The sequence below is a fragment of the Dasypus novemcinctus genome, chromosome 1 (assembly GCF_030445035.2).
Source record: "Dasypus novemcinctus isolate mDasNov1 chromosome 1, mDasNov1.1.hap2, whole genome shotgun sequence".
Classification (NCBI taxonomy): domain Eukaryota; kingdom Metazoa; phylum Chordata; class Mammalia; order Cingulata; family Dasypodidae; genus Dasypus; species Dasypus novemcinctus.
Genome location: NC_080673.1, coordinates 170,416,781 through 170,436,536, shown reverse-complemented (window position 1 = coordinate 170,436,536; position 19,756 = coordinate 170,416,781). Strand labels below are relative to the sequence as shown.

Sequence of the window (19,756 nt, the reverse complement as noted above, 5' to 3'; positions counted from 1 at the left end):
GCTACTTTGGCCTCTTCTAGAATTTTAGTGAATGTCTCAAGTTCATCTTCTTCATATAGCTGTGTTTCCAAGCATCACAACTTCATGTTCTGGTCATTTGGTTATCACTCTCACTTCCTGAAAAGAAATATGTCCTCATAATAACCCCATCCTTCCTGTCAGCTTCAACCCTGGCTTCACACATTTTTTGGAGAAGAGTTTGGGAGATTACTTTAAGATTCTCACTGTTTATGCAAGGCAAAACATATGTATCAAAAAAACAAGTTTATCAGGATCTAGTTGCTCTGCATTAGGGAGGGAAGGCCCTCAGATTATTTATTCTAAATTTGTTAGTTATACTACTCTTTTTTTTTAATATTAAATTTACTGTATTTTAGAACTTCCACTTAAGGAAGAAATGATAACTTTAAAGATAGTAAAGTCAGACACATAATGTTTTCCTTTGTGCTCATCAGCTGGTGCTTTATTTTCATCATATAATAGCATGAAATGGTTGCAATAAAACTTTGTAGCAAAGGCTTATTGAGCAAATATGACATTTATTGAGACACCTTGGAGAAGATCTTTTTTTCTCTTGGGAAAAATCTTTTCCATGTACTTTTGTTGTGTGGCATAAAAGAATTTATCCTGGAGAGATGTAATGCAACACAGCTAGACTTGATAAAGGCAGTCAATAGTGGAAACATACGACTTTGTCTACCCAGCCATGGTAGCTTTTGGGAATTACACCACAATTTTTGGAAATCGCCCTTTCTATCCACGTGGATTCAATAGGAACTTCCAAGCTTCCATGTTTTCCAATGTCCCTACACCTGCTGATAATTTAACACCTGACTCCAAAAATGGGACAATTATAATTCCCTTAATGCCTGCAATTTTGTAATGGAAACAACCTTAAATTCAAAAAACAATAAGTTCAGGTTCTTTGGTAATTCAAATTTAGAAGGTTATCAGTGGGCATTTGCTGCCACTTGTAGGAAAATGGTCAATATAATAAGAAAGAGAAAAAGAAAAGATGTAGAGAGAAGATATAATTAAAGATAACATTTGAATCCATGATCCATCCAGTTTTTTATTCCCCAAAACCCTCCATGTTTGTGTATTTCTTCCATTAACACACCAGGATTATAATTGAATAATTTAACAATTAAGGAAATGGATTTGGGTTTCTGCTACTTGTAACTCAAAGAGTCCTAATACATACAGCCACCTAGCCCATATTCTCCTTGGTATATGGAACTGAATGTCCCTGGGGATGAATTAATAAATCTGCAGAGAAGGAACAGCCTCCTAAGAGGAAAGTGATTGAAATTATCATTCCTTTTAGTTTCTGAGATGCAACATTATTGAAACACTTCTGTTGGTTGAGGGAGCCATTCTGAAATCAGTTGAAAGGAAAGTCATACAGGAGAGGAGAATTTGAAAGAGGGACCCAGGATCATCAGGGAAGCAGGTTCTGGGCAAAATATGAAACAGTTCTAGCACTGTAAACATTCCTTTGCATCAAGAGGTTTGATCATCAAGAGGTTTGTCATCAAGAGGTTTGGGCCAGATATCTAAGTGGGTACATGGAAGTGCATTATCATTGGTGGCTCAAGCTCACAAGAAATAATTGAATTATGTGGCCATAACAATGGGTAAAGAGTTCTTATTCTTCCTTGCACCTTGGAAAACTATGGCTGAATAGTGGCATGTGTGGGCAACTGTATCAACAGATTAGCCTGGCACAGATCTTGAAGAATCCCTGTTTTCAATAGTAATGAGACAGCCACAGAAGCAAAAAAAGGAGAATGAGGAGTAGGCAGGGGCTACTTAGTTTTGTTGCAGCTTTTTCTCTGTGAGATGATTTTAACTGACATCTAATGACAGCTTGAACTGAGTAAGGCTGCAATGGATTTGTATGCTTGTGCTTGTGCTTGAAAAAGATAGTTGTCTCAGAAAAGAATTTTTATCTCTGTGATGAGGTAAAAACTCAAGCCATTTAAATTGATATTTAAAGGTGATTACATTGGTTACAAATATAAAAATTAAGATACACAATTTTATATGCAATATGTTCAGTGTTTTAGAAGCAGAACAAATAACTTTATTCAGGAAAAAAACTTACAAATTCATCAACATATTATAGTCTTTGGCTCTAGGGGATATGAGTGTGTACTTTCTTCCAATTACTTTTCTATCTTACAAAAAGTTCTAGAACCAACATGTATAATTTATAATGGAAAAATATAGAGTTAGCATACCATTGAAAATCAGTACTTTAATGATTATATTTTAGTTTTATGAGAAAAACTTAAACCTAAAACTTAATGGCATTCATACTTAAATAACTGCATTATGCTTATCACAAAATAAATATTCTGAAAGTAAAATACGAGAACTTTGACAATATGATTGCCTGTCAAAACCTGCATCTTATTTTATTTATTTTCTAAATAAAGTAGCAAGTACATTTTAATTAGTACCCTCAAAGGGTTTATTTCTGTAAGGGTGACTCCCATGCAAAACATGTCTTAATCACTGATTGAATAAACTATTGATTTAATAAAGATTGGTTATATTATATGCAATTGTTAGTACATCAAAATGTCTTTTTTGGAGTCTAACCAAGTGCTCCTCTTTGCTGGACAATATTAGTTGTCAAAGTTTGCAGTTTAGTTGCAGAGCTGTTAATAACAGCTAGGAAAAAGAAGGATTCCAACAAGTTATTTCATTTGAATGTGGATTGTATCTATTATCATATTAAGTAAAGTGTAAGTCTGATTTTTATATCATCAATGATTCTTTTGACTGTAAGTGACAGAAAAGCAAACCCAAAGTGTTTAAGCAAAAAGTAATTTATTGGCTTATGTAAATTAAAAATCTGGGCTATAGCTATCTTTAGATTTTACTTGAACGGGGAAAGAATCTATTCTGCTGTTTCTGCTTTTCACTGAGCCAGTTACATTCTCCGACATGTTTGTCTTTCATGCAGGCAATATGGCTACATCTACATAACTTCAAGTATAATGGAAAAGAAGATTCTTTTCCCCAAGAGGCTGCATAAAAGCCTCGGGCCCGATTTTCACTCCAAATCTGTCACAAACCCATCACTGAATAGAACCCGGGATCAGAAAGATGATGTACTATAAAAGTCTGACTAGGCTGGTTATGGCATGATAACAAAATCCCCAAATCCCAAGGGCTTATAAAAATGGTTTTTACTCTTGCTCACTGTGTGGCCATCACAGGCAGGCTGCCTTTCTGTCACCCTCATTCCCAGACTGAGTAAGCCTTGTCTGGAACATTGCTGTTATTGTGGCAAAAAGAAAAAGAACTCTGGATGGACCCACATTAGCAATTAAATGTTTGGATTCAAAGTGACTCATAGTTCTTTCATTCATAATTCATTAACCAGAACTAGTCACATTGCTCCACCCAATCATAGGGACCAGGAAATGCAATTCTTATCAGTTGCCCAAAAAGGAGGTAAAATGAAATTTTTTTGGTGAATAGCACTCATGAATAACAAATGCATTGTTTGGCTTGGGGTTCTACACCTACCTGGAGATGGGAGTAGGCTCAGCCTCACCACTGTTGGGAACCCATAAGTACACCAAGAAAATTAGGCTATTGGCAGAAAAAACTGAATGATTGCTATCAGGAAAAAACAGTCAATATTATATTTAAGCAAATTTCTAGTAAATGACTAAAGTTCTGGATTCAGTATATCTTCCTTACGAAAATAAATTATTTCCTAACGGTTATTGTAATTTACCATATCTATGGTTATAAACCAAAAATCATAAACTAAATATTCATTTTTTCTTTTCTCCTGATTTTAATCTGGTTGATCCCCTAGAGGAACTGGTACCATTTAAAAAGATTTCAGAGTAGATCCTTTAAATCTAGCTCAGGTCCTAATCTGTTTATGACAGGATGACTAAACCTGAAAGGTACCCTGTAAAACTAAGTGGAATTAAAACAGCAAGTTTAGCTCTATTCACAATAAAATATATGAGATTTACTTTTTTTTTTTTTTTTTTTTAAGATTTATATTTTTATTTCTTTAATTCCCCTCCCCTCTCCCGGTTGTCTGTTTTCTGTGTCTTTTTGCTGCGTCTTGTTTCTTTGTCCGCTTCTGTTGTCTTCAGCGGCACGGGAAGTGTGGGCGGCGCCATTCCTCGGCAGGCTGCTCCCTCCTTCGCGCTGGGCGGCTCTCCTTATGGGTGCACTCCTTGCGCGTGGGGCTCCCCTACGCGGGGGGGACACCCCTGTGTGGCACGGCACTCCTTGCGCGCATCAGCACTCCTTGCGCGCATCAGCACTGCGCTTGGGCCAGCTCCACACGGGTCAAGGAGGCCCGGGGCTTGAACCGTTTTTGGATCAGCATTCTTTGTACTTGACTAGAGTGAATTTGTTCCCTTGTGAATGGTAGCATTATTAGATTAGATTTTTTTTTCCTCAAGGTTTTCATTATCAAAGACTTGTCTGCTTTTAGTTGTGAGGAACATATATTCACCTGAGCTAATTTAAGAAAACAAGGATTTACTGTAAGGCTACTCTAGGTGGTCTCTGCTTTCTCTACCTGTAAAACTCCAGGATTCTTTCGTTTTCTCATTTTCTTTCTTAGCATATGTTCTACTTTTCTTAATAATCTTTCTGCAAATTAATCTTCAGGGTCAAGGTCACCACAGCCAAATGACAATGACAAGTTACAGTCTCTGGGTCTCTTTATTCAAATTCCAAAGACAAAGAACCAAATTGGTTGGCTTTTGGAAACCGATCTACTCTTAGTCAAATCAGCTCTGGTTGGAGGAAATTATCACATGATACACACAACTGGCCCTTTCAGGACATTTGGACAGGGCAGATTAAGCAAGAAGGAGAGTCAGACAAGAAAGTTAAATGGCCGACACATCTACTGTGGGAATTAGGGTGAGAACATGAATATCATTTACACTTACTATATTTATATGTCCTTTATAAATATTAGCTTGCTTAATCCTATAATGCTGGTCCTATCATTAGTCTTATATGATAAGGTGAGAATGCTGTGATGCAAAGAACTAATAACTTAGATCTGGTCTTAGATCTGGCTCCACAGTTCAGAAAAGGCAAAGCCACCAGGGTCTGAAATTGACACAGGGTCCAGGGCAGTCTTTTTCAAGTTCATGGTCTTACCTTTAGGCCTTATCACCACTCTTGGCTCTCCTGAAGTATCTGGAGCTACATCAGCAAATTTACTCATGTTTTGTGTTCCCTTAGACCTCTTTGCCAGTAGTTTAGTGCTTCTCATTCTCCAAATTCTATCTCCAATGTCAGCATTTGTACTTTGCAAGCTTACCTGGATACTTTTTTTCTGCTTCTAAACTACCCTATAGATTCCTTTAATTATTGTATACCATGTGTTTTAATTAGATAATACTGTAATACTGTGAGCCTCTGCAGGCTAAGGGCTACATATTCCTCATTTTTGTATTACTGGTGCCTAGCATAATGACTGGCAAATTGTATTTGCTCTAATAAATTGTGCATGGATTATCAACTTAATAAAAAAATGAATGAATTAAACATATGATTTGTACTATATACATTTTATCAATTTCTCCTCTGCTGTCATTACATAGGACAAGAAGTGCTTCCACAAGAAAACCTGTGAAAAATTCCTGTGAAACATTGAAATTACTGGGATTCAGAAGTCAAGATGGTGGTTGGTTTGGGCTGGATGATATTGTGGTTAGAACCATGCAGAGTGGCTTGGTATCCTTCGAGTTACATGAACATTTAGAGAGGTAATACAATACTAAATGATAAAAGTTGATGATATTTTATCTTGATGGCCCGTAACTGATGTTTACAGAAATGAAAACAGGAAATTAGGTTTGCTTTCAAGTAAGTATATGAATACTCCTTTAGGAGGTATGTAAAATGCAAATCAGAATTGACATGAATATGCTAATTTTAATTCCATTCATGATCGTTTTATTAGTACTTTTGGAAACCACTCATAACTTATTCATTTCTTCCTCCAGACTTATCCTAACTCTGAAATAGTTTTAAAAGAGCAACTTCAGTTCTGAAATTCCAAGGAGATAGTAATTAATTGAATTAGGGTTCTCGAGGAGGAAAACTCATAAAGAGAGGGTAATCATATGTCTAACAATAGCCTTGATTTCAAAAGAAATCTTACATATGCAATTGTCTGTTCCCTAAAAAGAGTCTGAGATGAGAATGCCTGTGCAAATTATTTATTGAGGGAATGATTCTCAGGCCAATCCTATAAGGGAATAAGGAAATCAGATAGGTGAAAGGAAGAAGTAAGGCAAAAATATGGTTTCAGGGAAGAGGATGTGGCTCAAGCAATTGGGCTCCTATCTACCACATAGGAGGTCCAGGGTTCAATACTCAGTGCCTCCTATTGAAGGCAAGCTGGCCCATGCAGAGTGCTGCCCCACATGGACTGCTGCCCTGCTCAGGAGTACTGGCCCATGTGGACAGCTGATGCAGCAAGATGATGCAACAAAAAGAGACACAGAGGAGAGATAATAAGAGATGCAGCAGACCAGGGAACTGAGGTGGTGCAAGAGAATGATTGCCTCTCTCCTACTGCAGAAGGTCCCAGGATCAGTTCCCGGAGCCTCCTAATGAGAATACAAGCAGACACAGAAAAACACACAGAAAATGGACACAGAGAGCAGACATTGGAGAGAGGGGGGGATAAATAAATAAATAAATATGTACATACATAAATAAATATTTTTAAAAAAATACGGTTTCAGCTGATGTCTTATCAGCCTTATACCTCAGAGTTGCTCTGAAAAGTGAATAGCACTCCCAAAGAGGCTGTTTTACACTCCTTGGCCTCTGAGTTGTTGGCTGTGGGCACACAGCTGCCCTAGATAAGAGGGCTTCCATTGGCCAAGGCCAATTCTCTGAAAAAGAATTTGGGATGAGTAGTCTAGCCTAGGGAAAGAGGCCCATCATAACGATCCTTACCAAACAGGAAAAGGAGCTGACTATTTCAATCTCTCCTTTACAATATGTATTCTGCATCTTATTGGGAGGAAAGAGATTATTTTGATCACCTTTCCCTTCTATTGTTTCAACCAATATTGTCTAATTTAAAATATGCTGCCACATTAGAGAGTTGAGCTGAGACGAGATGATTTTTGTGTTTAAGAACATATATTTAAGAACTTAGTTTTAGTTGAGTTGGTTTCCTAACTGTCAAGAATTTGCTAAAAATCCTTATGACTTTAGCTATTTCATCATCAGAATGCTTGGTTTTAAAGAAAGTTTGGACGATAATGCCTCTTGTCTTTGCGTTATTAGGTATTGGTGATGTTCTTAAAGGTATATTTCCCCTAAGTCATACCTCTTTTCTTACATGCAGGTTTATTGTGCTTCATCTCTCCTCCATGGTGGATAATGGCCCTTTGATTTCTTTTGTGAAGTCTTTAGAGGAAGCCATACTCAGCACCACTGCTTGCATAATACTATATCACCAGAAAGACAATCCTCATAGAGCAGTTATTTCACTGATGCCTTATAAAGATTTAAACCAGGAGCTTAAGAAGTTGCGATCAGAAGGATTTAGAGGTCCTCCAGAGCCATCTTGCCATTTCCAATTAAGAGAAGGAGAACAAGTTCTTTTAAGGTTTTCTGGAAACATATTTGCTTCAAGTAAGTACAAGGAAATCTTCCTGTATATATAAGGAGCTACAAGTCACAACCTTTTGAAAGAGTTGGCTAGACTTGTGCTATGAAGGAAAACTTTAGAGGTTTGAGGGGAGGTTTTAGGAAGTAGGAGGAGAAAAAGACATATTACTTTTTCTTTCTTTACAGTTTCTTCATTCTCTACCTAGAGGATGCCTCTTCCTTAGGGGAAGATTCTAAGTGACACTCCTTCAGAAAGAGGCACATTCCTGTCCTTCCTCATGATTACGGTCCTAGTCTGAACTAGGACTGTTTTTTCCTACACCAATGTAGTTACCTCCTAAATGCCCCTCTGCTTTCACTCTTACCCATATGAATGATCTTTTAAAAACATAAATTATATTATTCTCCTAATTAAAAACCTTATAATTCCTTCTTATTTTAAAATAATATCTGAACTCTTCACCAGGGCCTACAAAAAAGTCCAAGCTGGGGTCAGGGGACGCCCAAAGATGTGTGAATAGAACTATATTTCAGTATAATGACTTTCTTTGTAATTCTATACATTATATTTTGTGTATTACTCTGAGAAGGAATCTACAAGTTTCATCTAGACGACATACCCCTATGTACTTCTCATCCCCATATTTATCTAGTTTTATTTTTGTTTTTTTTTTAGATATATATAAATTTGAATTTATTTTACTTAAGTATTTGCTTTCTTCAATTTTTCATATATGTATGTTATGATCTTACCTGGAATATAAATTTCATTAGGGCATTAACTGTGTCAATCTTGTTGTATCCACTGATTTTAGCACTAAACTTTGTACACCAAAGTCCCTCAATAAATACGTAATGAGCAAATGTAGATATTATAATTCTGAGGGAAGCAAGTACATTATAGGAATATAAGAAACTGCATGGGAGGCTGGAGAAGTGAGTGAAAGCTAAGACAAGAAACAAAAAAGAAAGAAGAAAGAGAAGAGGAAAAGAAAGATGTTGGAGAGAAAACAGTTATGTAGAAAAATAGAGTAAAATATCTTTGAGAGAGTTGCCAACACAGAAATTTCTTTTTGATTAATTCAGTCCCATCCTTTGTAACTCCTTTCCCTGAAGCTGGGTAGAATCTAATAACTGTGTGTGTAAAGATGGGGTTTTGTGGATTGTTTGGATATGTGTTTTATGGAGAGTTCTGGTCCAGGAAGCTTTGTCAAACACTTCACCTGAGGTAATATTCTTTATTCACTTATAAGTTAATGTGGATCCCATTGAATTAAATGATGCTTATTTTCACTATGATTTAGGAAATGATTTCAAGGCCCATTGACTCTTTGTTACTTCCAAAGAAATAAGGCTTGAACCTGAGGCTGCCCTTTTTCTGCTACTTCAGGAATAAGTGAGGCCAAAGTACCCCAATTCGAAGTGCCTCTTCTACTCCCACATGCAGGATCTCAGACATCTGTGCCAGTGACAGGACATAGTGAGTGACAAGAATGTCAGCAAAAGGAGAAGGGAAGGGAGAGGGAAGAGAGGAAGGAAGGGTGGAAAAGATGCCTCCCCACTTGGCTTCCTGAGCAGAAACCACAGTGTCCACCCTCGGACAATATCTCTAAGGAGAGATAGTAAAACACCAGAAGTGTCCCACCCAAACTAATGTTACAAATGATTTTCCTGTTCTACTTGGAGAGCCAGCTGTGTTTATCACAGGCCCTAAATAGGAGAGTTACTGTTCTTCTCATAGACATTGACACTGAGTGTACTAGTGCCTATAATGGGGTCAGTAGAGCATATACTAGTTTAAGAGTATCCAAACATAGCAAGAGTGTGCAATCTTTCCATGTAAGGATAGTGAAGAACTCAACATCATTCAAGGAACACAGATCAGGAACAACACCAAGAGCCTTTCTGCTTTGCTTTCCCTAGAGACCCATTCTCAGATCTGAGATTCACTGGGTTTTTCTCCACCTAAAGCAGAAAGACATTCAGTAGAGGATTGACACATACATTCTTCCACCAGGGCCTGGGGCACATCCCTGAATCTCAAAAAGATGCAGCCAGAGCCTTGCCTAGAAGTTTCTTTCTACCCCCATCCTCAGATATTTTCCTGTTGTTATCTTCAGTTTTCACCTCAAATATGTTTCGGGAAGCCTTCCCTAACCTCCCTGATTAAGTCTTTCCTTATCATATCTTTCATAGCCACTGGTATTTTTCCTTTGTTGCCCTTACCATATCTGCAATTTTCTATTTGTTTAATTGTTTGAAATCAATTGAAATGATGGGTGCACCACCTTTTTTTTTTTTTTAAGCGGCCTCTGACATTTTTCTGGACACAAGGTACAATATTCTTTCCAGATTAGAGCTCAGTTCAGCACTTAAGCTTCCTATTTCATGGCATCCAAGCCCCTACTCCACACAAAATTAGAAAGAGTTGGAAAGTGCTTTTACAAAATTATTATACAGTGATACTTTAGCTTCACCTGCAACAACTAGTACACTCAATTGAGGTTTTGTCTCAAAGTTGCCCTGAATGCCTTTTGGTCCAGGGTAGTGATTTTTCTAGATATATGTGTAGGAAACTGAAATGACCATTCCTTTATTCATTCAACAAAAATTCCCTTCCCTTATGTGACTTATATCCTAGTGGGGGAGACAGAATAAGCAAACAAATAAATGTTCAATTTCACAGATGGGGAAAAGTATAGTATAGAAGAATAAAGCAGGGAAAGTATATTGGAAGTTTCTAAGCAGGTGGTGAAGTTACAATTTTAAATAGAGTCGCCAGGGAAGACCTTTTTGATAAGGTGACATTTAAACAAGGACTCAAAGAAGGCAAGAGTACAAACCATAATCCTATCTCAGAAGACTTTGTCCCAGCCTAAGGGAATAGTGAATAAAATGAACGGAGGCAGAAATGTGTTTGGTGTATTTGAGAAACATCAAAGAGGTTGGAATTACTGGGTCCAAGGGAATAAGAGGAACACTGTGGGAAATGACATGAACACTAATCATGCCTTGTAGGCCAGTACAAAGAGTTTGCCATTTATTCTAAGTGAAATGGGGAGACATGAAGAGTTTGCAATGGAAGAGCAACAAGATCTGAATTAGGATTTAACTGTGTTGAGAAGATGTTGTGTGTTTTAGTTTTCTGGGTTACTCAAAGCAATACCATGAAATGGGTTGGCTTAAACAATGGGAATTTATTAGCTTACAGGCTAATAAATTTTTGAGACTGAGAACATGTCCAAATCAAGGTAATGCTTTCTTCCTGAAGACTGGCTGCCAGGAATCCTTCGCTCCTCTGCCACATACTAGGCTCTCCCTTCTTTTCTGGGTTTAATGAAACTCAGAAGCTTCTTGCTTCTCTCTGTCCATCTGTCTGTCTCTTTCTCTCTCTCTCTCTCCCCCTCTCCCTCTTTCTGTATTCATTCCATTTATAAAGGACTCTAGTATTAGGATTAAGACCCATCCTGAATGAGATAGGTCATACCTTAATTGAAGTAGCCTCATCAAAAGGTCTACATCCATAGGAATTGATTAGATTTATGAACACAATTTTTGGGAAGTACATACAGTTTCAAACCACTGCACTGTGCAAGGGCAAGGGTAGAAGCAGGGGTCTGGTTAATGGGCCATTGCAATAAAAAAAGTAAGAGATGATGATGGCTTAGAGGTAGAGATGGTGAAGAAGAGGTTAGAATATAGGGATACCTTGAGCCAGTAGTTTTAATAAGATTTTTTTGGTTCCCCATTAAAAAGAAACTAACAAAAAATCTCCTGGTCTGGCCTTTCTAAGCAAAAGCAAATATCCTGATTTGTGTACTTTGTTCTTTTATGTAATTAATGAAACAGAAGACTCCAGGGATGGGATTAAGACCTAAAGGGATTCAGCTGGTCACACCTTACCTAAAATGATGTCTAAAAATGGTCCTATTTGTAATGGGTACACACTCATGGGACTAGATTAAGATTAAGACCAGGTTTTCTGGACTATGTAATTCAACCTAACACAGCCCATTATTGAGAAGAAACTATTTGCCATAAGCAACATCTAGTAACTAACTCCAAATAGAAATAAACTCTGCCATGATATGACATCTATTTATTAAACAGCTGCTATGGTAAATCCTGCTAGAGACTGTATACGGAATATGCTGAGAAGGAGAAAAAGCATTTTAGGAGGTCTATTATTGGTTGATTTCATACTTCAGATATACAAAAAATTGTCTTCTGCTTTTATTTACCCTTTAAATATGCCAGTGTATGAAAAAAAAATAGTACACTTTCTTTTTCCAATTTCTCTTTTTTAGGTTTTACTTTTTCTGAGACAAGAGTCTTCAAAATATACTGTTAAGTCCTTGAAACAATAAAATTGCAATTTAAAATATTAAATATCACTTTCTATTTATAGCACTAAGATCATGCTGCTTATTGCTCATAAACCCTTAATATATTTCATATATAAATGTTGTTCAGAGGTGCATTATAGATTTTTATTTTTAAAAATTGTTAATAAGTGGTAGATAAGTTTTAGATCTAAATCAACCCATTTGACAATGCTTCACCCTCAATCATTGCATCTTGTGTAGAAATTACTACTTATGAGTAATTGTGCAGCTGGAAGGGAGTATAGTTTTTGAAAGGGTTGAAGTTGAAATGTACTAAATGGTATTCTATTGGGTCCAAAGTGGTTACACATTACACTTTTTTTTTTAAAGATTTATTTTTTATTTATCCCCTCCACCCCCCTGTTGTTTGCTCTCTGTGTCCATTTACTGTGTGTTCTTCTGTGTCTGTTTGTATTCTCATTAGGCAGCTCTGGGAACTGATCCTGGGACCTTCTGGAGTGGGAGTGAGGTGATCATTCTCTTGTGCCACCTCAGCTCTCTGATCTGCTGCACATCTTACTATCTTTCCTCCTCTCTGTCTCTTTTTGTTGGATCATCTTGCTGCACTAGCTATCCCCATGGGCCAGCACTCCTGCATGGGGCAGTACTCTATAGAGGCCAGCACTCTGCATGGACCAGCACTCTGTGTGGATCAGCTCACCACATGGGCCAGCTTGCCTTTACCAGGAGGCTCTGGGTGTCGAACCCTGGGCCTTCTATATGGTAGATGGGAGTCCAATTGCTTGAGCCACATCTGCTTCCCATTACACTTTTCTTGATAGTACTCTAGTGGTATAGAGGAAGGAGTTTGTCAGATGGTACTCAAAAGATCTAGAAGCTTACTTAATTTATTAAATCACATTTTAATAACTCAAGAGAATTTGTCTTTTTAAAATCTTTTCCAGAATGAAACTTTAAGGAAGGCAAACCCTGGCTAGTCATTCATCTCCTAGGAATCTGCTTTGTTCAATTAGCCAGGATGCCTCACAAATTTAGAATTATGCAAAGGAGATACCTATACTTTCCTCAACCTGAAGTTATTCATTTCTGGATACAACTGTGCATTACAAATTCACCAAATGCCCCTCTAGCAGACACAACAAGGAGAAGGGCTGTGACATCTACATCTATCATCAAACTCTTACCTTACTGAGCAAAGTTCAAAGATAGTTTTGGACAGTGAACTTTAAGACATCTAGGAGCAGAAGTTTTGACTTTCATCAAGAGCTTTGTATTGGCATTTCTTTTAAAAATTTAACTGGGCTGTTTTTGGCATACAAATTCAAAATAATGGAAGAAGTATATTTCTTTCCTATTCTTCCTTGCTATCATTTATTGAACAATAACTATGCCATGCCCTGTACCAAACATTTTATCCATATTATCTAATTTCATTCCCTGAGCAATCCTAGGAGATAAGTTTTGTTCATCCTGTTTTAAAGATAAGGATGTTGGGTCTTGGAGAAGCTCAGAGATATGAAAGAATTAGGCAGATATTACAGTGTACATAAACCATAGAGGCTGGATTTGAATATAGATATTTATAACTAAAATATGTAAACTGCTGAAATATAGTTTCCTTTTAATTTTGCCAAGGGTAATAGAGACATACAATGCCTTAGAAAACATAACTGCACTCATTTTTCTGTTCCAATGATAAGATAAAACATTCTGATTGTCATGGTAGTATCACCATGAAGAAAAGGTTATGTTCACCAAAGCCCCAGTATTTTCAGTGGGGTGCTGAGAAGACTTCTATATGTTATTGTTTTGGAGGGATCCACCAGTTTTAATACAAATTTCAGCACATGAATCTAGTAACTATTCCCCTGGTATGTTCTGGACTGCTTTGTTGATGTCTATGAGGGTGGAAATATTCTATAGCTGCATTGTCCTTTAAAGTAGCCACTAACAAAACATGGCTATTGAACTTTGGAAATGTGGCTAGTGACTGAAGAATTGAAATTTTAATTTCCCTTGATTTTAACTAATTAAAATTTAAATTTAAATGCCATATGTTGCTAGTGGGTACCATATTAGATAATGCAGATCTAGGATGTCTATTATGAGGTCATGATTGTGGGATATGATATGAGTAGTTAGGGGAAAGGGAAAAGATAGTTCTTGAAAAGTGAGAATAATTTTCTGAATACTGAAAGAGCTGAATATTTTCAAGTTTCTTATTATAGCAAAATGGTATAAAAAAAGAAAACCAGAGATTATTAGATCTAGGAGAGCCAAAAGTTACCTGAATCCAATTACAGAAGAGAAATTTTTTAATATATGGTCTCAGCCTATTCCTACCTTGTCAGGTCATGTTTTGAGAAGAAGCAATGACACAACAAAGCTTTAATTATAGTTTAAAAATTAAATGATTTAGATTTAAAAAATAAGAGAAAGTGGTATTTCTTAATGGTAACTAATATATTTTACTTCTGTTTAGGCAATGGGAAGGATTATGCAAGAGACTACAAGCTTATTTTTCACTTACAAAGAAAACCCAGGCTGGAACTCCAACTCAAAGAGGTGGATGAATTTGGAAACTATAGCTGTCCTCATTATAAGGGTACCATTATAGGTTACAAAGTACCTAAAGAAAAGATAGCCCCTAGCTTGGATCAATCTCTTACACCTAATGAAAACTACTGTCAGTTACCGATTTTCAAATTACCATTGACCTTGCCAAAGGTGAGTTATTTTATTTCCCTGCTTACCATATTTTGTTACTTCTTCATAATTGTCTACCATAATCATACTGCAGGCATATGGATACATAAGGTTAAAATATATAGTGATAGGCAGCAGATTTGGGCCAGTGGTTAGGGCGTCCATCTACCACATGGGAGGTCCGCGGTTCAAACCCCAGGCCTCCTTGACCCGTGTGGAGCTGGCCCACGCGCAGTGCTGATGCGTGCAAGGAGTGCCCTGCCACACAGGGGAGTCCCCTGTGTAGGGGAGCCCCATGCGCAAGGAGTGTGACCTGTAAGGAGAACTGCCCAGTGTGAAAGAAAGTTCAACCTGCCCAGGAATGGCGCCACACACACGGAGAACTGATACAACAAGATGATGCAACAAAAGGAAACACAGATTCCCGTGCTGCTGACAACAACAGAAGCGGACAAAGAAGACACAGCAAATAGACACAGAGAACAGACAACTGGGGTGGGGGTGGGAGAAGGGGAGAGAAATAAATAAATAAATAAACCTTAAAAAATATATATATATAGTGATAAAGTTGATTAAAAAAAGGGTGGGTACATTGCATATTAGAGTGTGAGAATACACACTAAGGTTTCCATTTTGTCTCATATCAGCTGTTGTGTTTTTTTTTACCTGGAGATGGCTTCTTTGTCTGTTTGCTTGTTGTTGTTGTTGTTGTTTTTATCTGCTTTTTTTTTTTGCTCATTTTCTGCTCCTTGCCTGTTTTGAGGAGCCAGCAGCCAAACCTGGGACCAACTGCTTGAGCTGTATCTTCTCCTTGCTCCTTTGTTTCTTTCTCATTGCCTGCTCTGCTTGTTGTTCTGCTCATTGACTGCTCATTGTTCTCACTTGACATCTGCCTGCCCCCCCAGGAGGCACCAGGAACTGAACCCTGGAGCCCCTGCCATGTGGGAGACACGTGCTCAACTGCTTGTGTCACATCTGCTCCCCTCATATCAGCTATTCTAATGAGAGCAATTGAAATTGATCTGATCCTGATGGTGTATTGTAAATGACTACAGATATCATATTGTTCATTTTGTAGGTTCTTCTGAGTAACTGGGAAATCATTTATGAAAACATTGAATGTCATTTCCGAGCACATCACTTTAAAGATATATTATGTTCTGAGGAGGAAAATGACATTATTAAACACATTCTGTGAGAATTTTATTTAGCCATTGCCAAACTTTCCATGTTTGTTTCATGAGTTAATTTCTCTTATCCAAAATTATTAATCTTATCAGAAAGCAGGATTACCATTGTTTTTCCAAAGGTGTCAAGCAAATTAATTAATAAATTTTATGCCTGGAAGTGCAATTTCTTTTAGTAAGTTAAGACTTAGTACTTCTAAACTATATTCTTAATGAGAAATATAATTTAAAAGTCAATTTTGTTACTCCAGGGGAAGAACAAATCACTTATTTTCGGAGAGTCAAAATAATTTGTCTATTTTTTTGACATTTTGTATGATGAATAGCAGAAAAGTAGTTCACAAAGGGTTATATTTTGTACAGATTATAAATAAATTAGTAAATAAGTATTTTAACAAACATTTATTTAACTTCTGAAATAGTTAATGCATTATGCTAGGCATTATGGTAAATATAGAGCTATAGAAGATAATACAGGCTCTAAAGCGTTGTTCTCCCTAAGAGGAGCCTCCATCTACATGTGGCTATTAAGCAGCTGAAATATGACTAATCCAAATTGAGATGTGTTGCAAGTGTAAAGTACATGCCAGAATTCAAAGACTCAGTAGAAAAAAACTCATTATTAAATTTATTTATACTGATTGCAAGGTGAAATGATGATATTTTGGTTATATTGGGTTCAATAAAATGTATTAAGATTAATTTCACCTGCTTTTTTTTTTTAATTGGTTTTGTGTGGCTACTAGAAAATGTTAAATTACATGTATACCTCAGATTATATTTCTATGGGACAGCTCTGCTCTAAAAAAATTTGCAATTTAGCAGAATATGCAGAACACCTACTTCATAAGACAGTTAGCTGATTAGATTAATAGTATAAACAAATTACTAATAGTTGTTCTGGAGGAAAATGGTTTTTCTGGGAACTGAAATCAGTAGAAATTTCATGGTGATTGTGGCATGTTATCTGACCTTTGTAAATTGATAGAAAACTGACTATTGAAAAAGAAAAATAAAAGAGAAGATTGGATAGGGAAGTAGAATGAGTTTGAATGGGAATAGTAGGCATAGAGCATCTTAAGATTTGTCCAGTTTATCAGGAATTCACAATTCACATAATAGCCACAATAATTTCTAATGTTAATGTGTCCTTAACTGTGCTAAATGCTTTACATGCATTGTATCATTTCATCCTCATAAAAATCCTATGAGGTATTATCATTGTTCTCATTTTATACGAAACTGAGGCAACTTTCCAGTGGTTCCCTAGCTAACTAAGTGGCAGAGATAGGATTCAAATCAAGGTAATATGCTTTCAGAGCCCATGTGTTTAACAGCCATGAGCTGCTGCATCTTCAACAAGAAAGGATTCTTTGTCAAGGATATAAGGATGGATTTTAGGGCATCAAGAATTGTCTTTGAAGTTGCATAAAAATTTCATGTGTACTATGCTTTGGTGTAGAGGTGATATTAGAATATTTAACAACTTGTATCACATGGCCCTGACCAAATTGAAACCAACCCTTGGTACAGAGTGGCATGGTCCTAGAAACAGTAACTCTTTTCTTGTGGTTTCAGAGAGATCTTGGGGTTCCTAGAAGGTATGTGTAAGGGTGGCAGCATCTAAGTAACCCCTGACATGGAAAAGTCTGTATTTTAAGAACTGGAATTAGCTGTCCTTTATGCTAGAGATACTCTTCCCTCAGATAGTTTCATAGCTGGTTCTTTATCATTCAGGTCTCAGATCAAATATTACCTCCTCAAAGAGGCATCCCCCTCTCTCCTTATCTAAAGTCACTCTCTAACCTAGTTTTTAAATTTACTTGTAAACATTTATCATTAATTGAAATTGCTTGGTTTATTTATTTGTTTGTGTTATTTGCTGTTGGCCTTTGCACCTTGAGAAAGCAAGTTCCATGAGTTAAGGGACTTTGTCTCTCCTGCTTATGGCTATATGTGTATGTCTTCCATGGTTACAAAGTGTCTGGAACTTGATGAATGGAGGGAGGTGTAGCTTCTGTTAGATTAGAAAAGTTTAAGAATTATTGACTTCAAGGGATACTAGAACTCCATCAGAATACTCTTCAATTAGCAGGCTAAGATGTCGATTTGGATCAAATTGAAGATCCTGGAACAGGGGAAGGATCCAATTGGGTCTGCCCTTGAGGCAGCTCAATGTCACGTATTACTTCCTGAGAGCTCTAAGCTGTTCTGCTGCTAAGGCATGATCAGAGGGGGACCTGTAAAGGGTGTGTTAGAATTCTCTGGCAGGAGATCATGAGGGCCTTACTAAGGTGGTGGCAAACAATGGAAAGAAAGGCCTTTATGTAAGAGGACAAGCTTGGCAGACTTTCAAACAGTCTAAAAATATGACCGAAATTCAGCTTTCAGTTTTCAGTTTTTCCTCTGTGGCCTATCTGAGTTCATGAATTAATTAGCCAAAATAAGTCAATTTAGATAATTTAGGGGCTCATATGGATTTTCCTCAATAAAAATCCCTGTTAGGGATTGCCCAGGACTTTTGCATAAGCCCTTTACTCTGCCTTGATTCTAGCACATCACTCCCAGCCACTTGCCTGAGTACTTCCTACCAGGCATCTCTTACATCCCCGCATGAGTGTGGCTTCTAACAGAAAGCCTCCCTTGACCTCTGCCTCCACCCAAATATGATTCCCTGCTATGCACTGCCACAGCACCCTGTACTTTCCTTATCATTGCGGTTACTATATTGTATTATAATTGCTTGCTTATTTCCTTCCCAATAGACCAAAGTTTCTCAACATTTGTTGCTGTTATTGCCCTCCTTAGAATCCTTTTTAGACATTTTATGCTTAATTACCCCTCACCATAAGATATTAATACCACAGTTACACTGTATATCTGTATCTGAATGTGTATATGTGCTTTATACATGAAAAAGTGATATTAGGGATGATATCACCATGGTTGAGAAAATGCACGCAATAAATTGTGTAGGCACATTCGTTGTCCTGCCCGCTTATGTATTTCCAGTGCCTGGCATATAGTTGGTGCTCCATAATATTTGTGAATGAATAGATGAATATAACATTTTTCAAACCTTAAAACTCTCCAGACTTGAAATCGATAATCTTTAAGTTATATGGGCATGTTTAAAAAGACTACTTTTAAACATCTGTTGTCTTTCATTTATGAATCTGCTCCCATTAACAATCTGTACTTTCTTTCTTTTTCTCTCTGATGAGTCAGCAGAGGGCTTTCCAGTTTCACTCTCTTGGCCCTTCTTGTTCTCAAGCAAAATCTTGACAAGTAAGTTGGTCAGGGTTGAGACCATCTGTGGCTGTGGAAATTTTTTTCCTCTTTTAAAATGAACGTACCTAAATGGGAATTGAAACCATGACCTTTATATTTGTGAGAACAGTCTTCTTCCACAAAACTCAGGATTTTGAAAATCCACCTCAGCTAAGCAGTATTGAAATGTGCTATTTTCCAGAATATGGAAGGAGCCCTTTTATATGGAGCTTGGCATTAATGAGCACTGTATTTAGCAAACATTTATACATATCGCATAAGTTAAACCAAGGCATTTATCAAAATTAAAAGTGCTTTACATGTAGAAGACAGGAGGTAAGCATTTATATGTAAGTATAATAGGTGTAGGCACACATACACTAGCAAACACATGATTATAAGGTGTGACCTTAATATATTATGCCTGATTCCCAGTGACAGGAAAACATATCACTCATCTACTTGTGAGGGTCTCTGTGTATCTTATTCTTCTGCCTCCATGTTTCATTGATTCATGCATTAATTCATTTAGTCAGCAAACATGAATCCCAGGGACCAGGCACTGTGCTTATGATGTCCAGTGGTGAACGAGATGGACAAGGTTTC

At 37.1% G+C, this 19,756-nt stretch overlaps 1 protein-coding gene across 1 annotated transcript in view; it reads left to right on the top strand.

The window, feature by feature from the left end:
- DTHD1 (death domain containing 1) overlaps window positions 1-19,756 on the top strand; it is a 72,991-nt gene that overhangs the window by 29,530 nt on the left and 23,705 nt on the right. Inside the window, exons 6-8 of the mRNA XM_012525747.4 lie at window positions 5,610-5,774; window positions 7,376-7,665; window positions 14,470-14,714. Coding sequence (XP_012381201.3) covers window positions 5,610-5,774; window positions 7,376-7,665; window positions 14,470-14,714 — 700 coding nt within the window. The remainder of the gene's footprint in view (window positions 1-5,609; window positions 5,775-7,375; window positions 7,666-14,469; window positions 14,715-19,756) is intronic.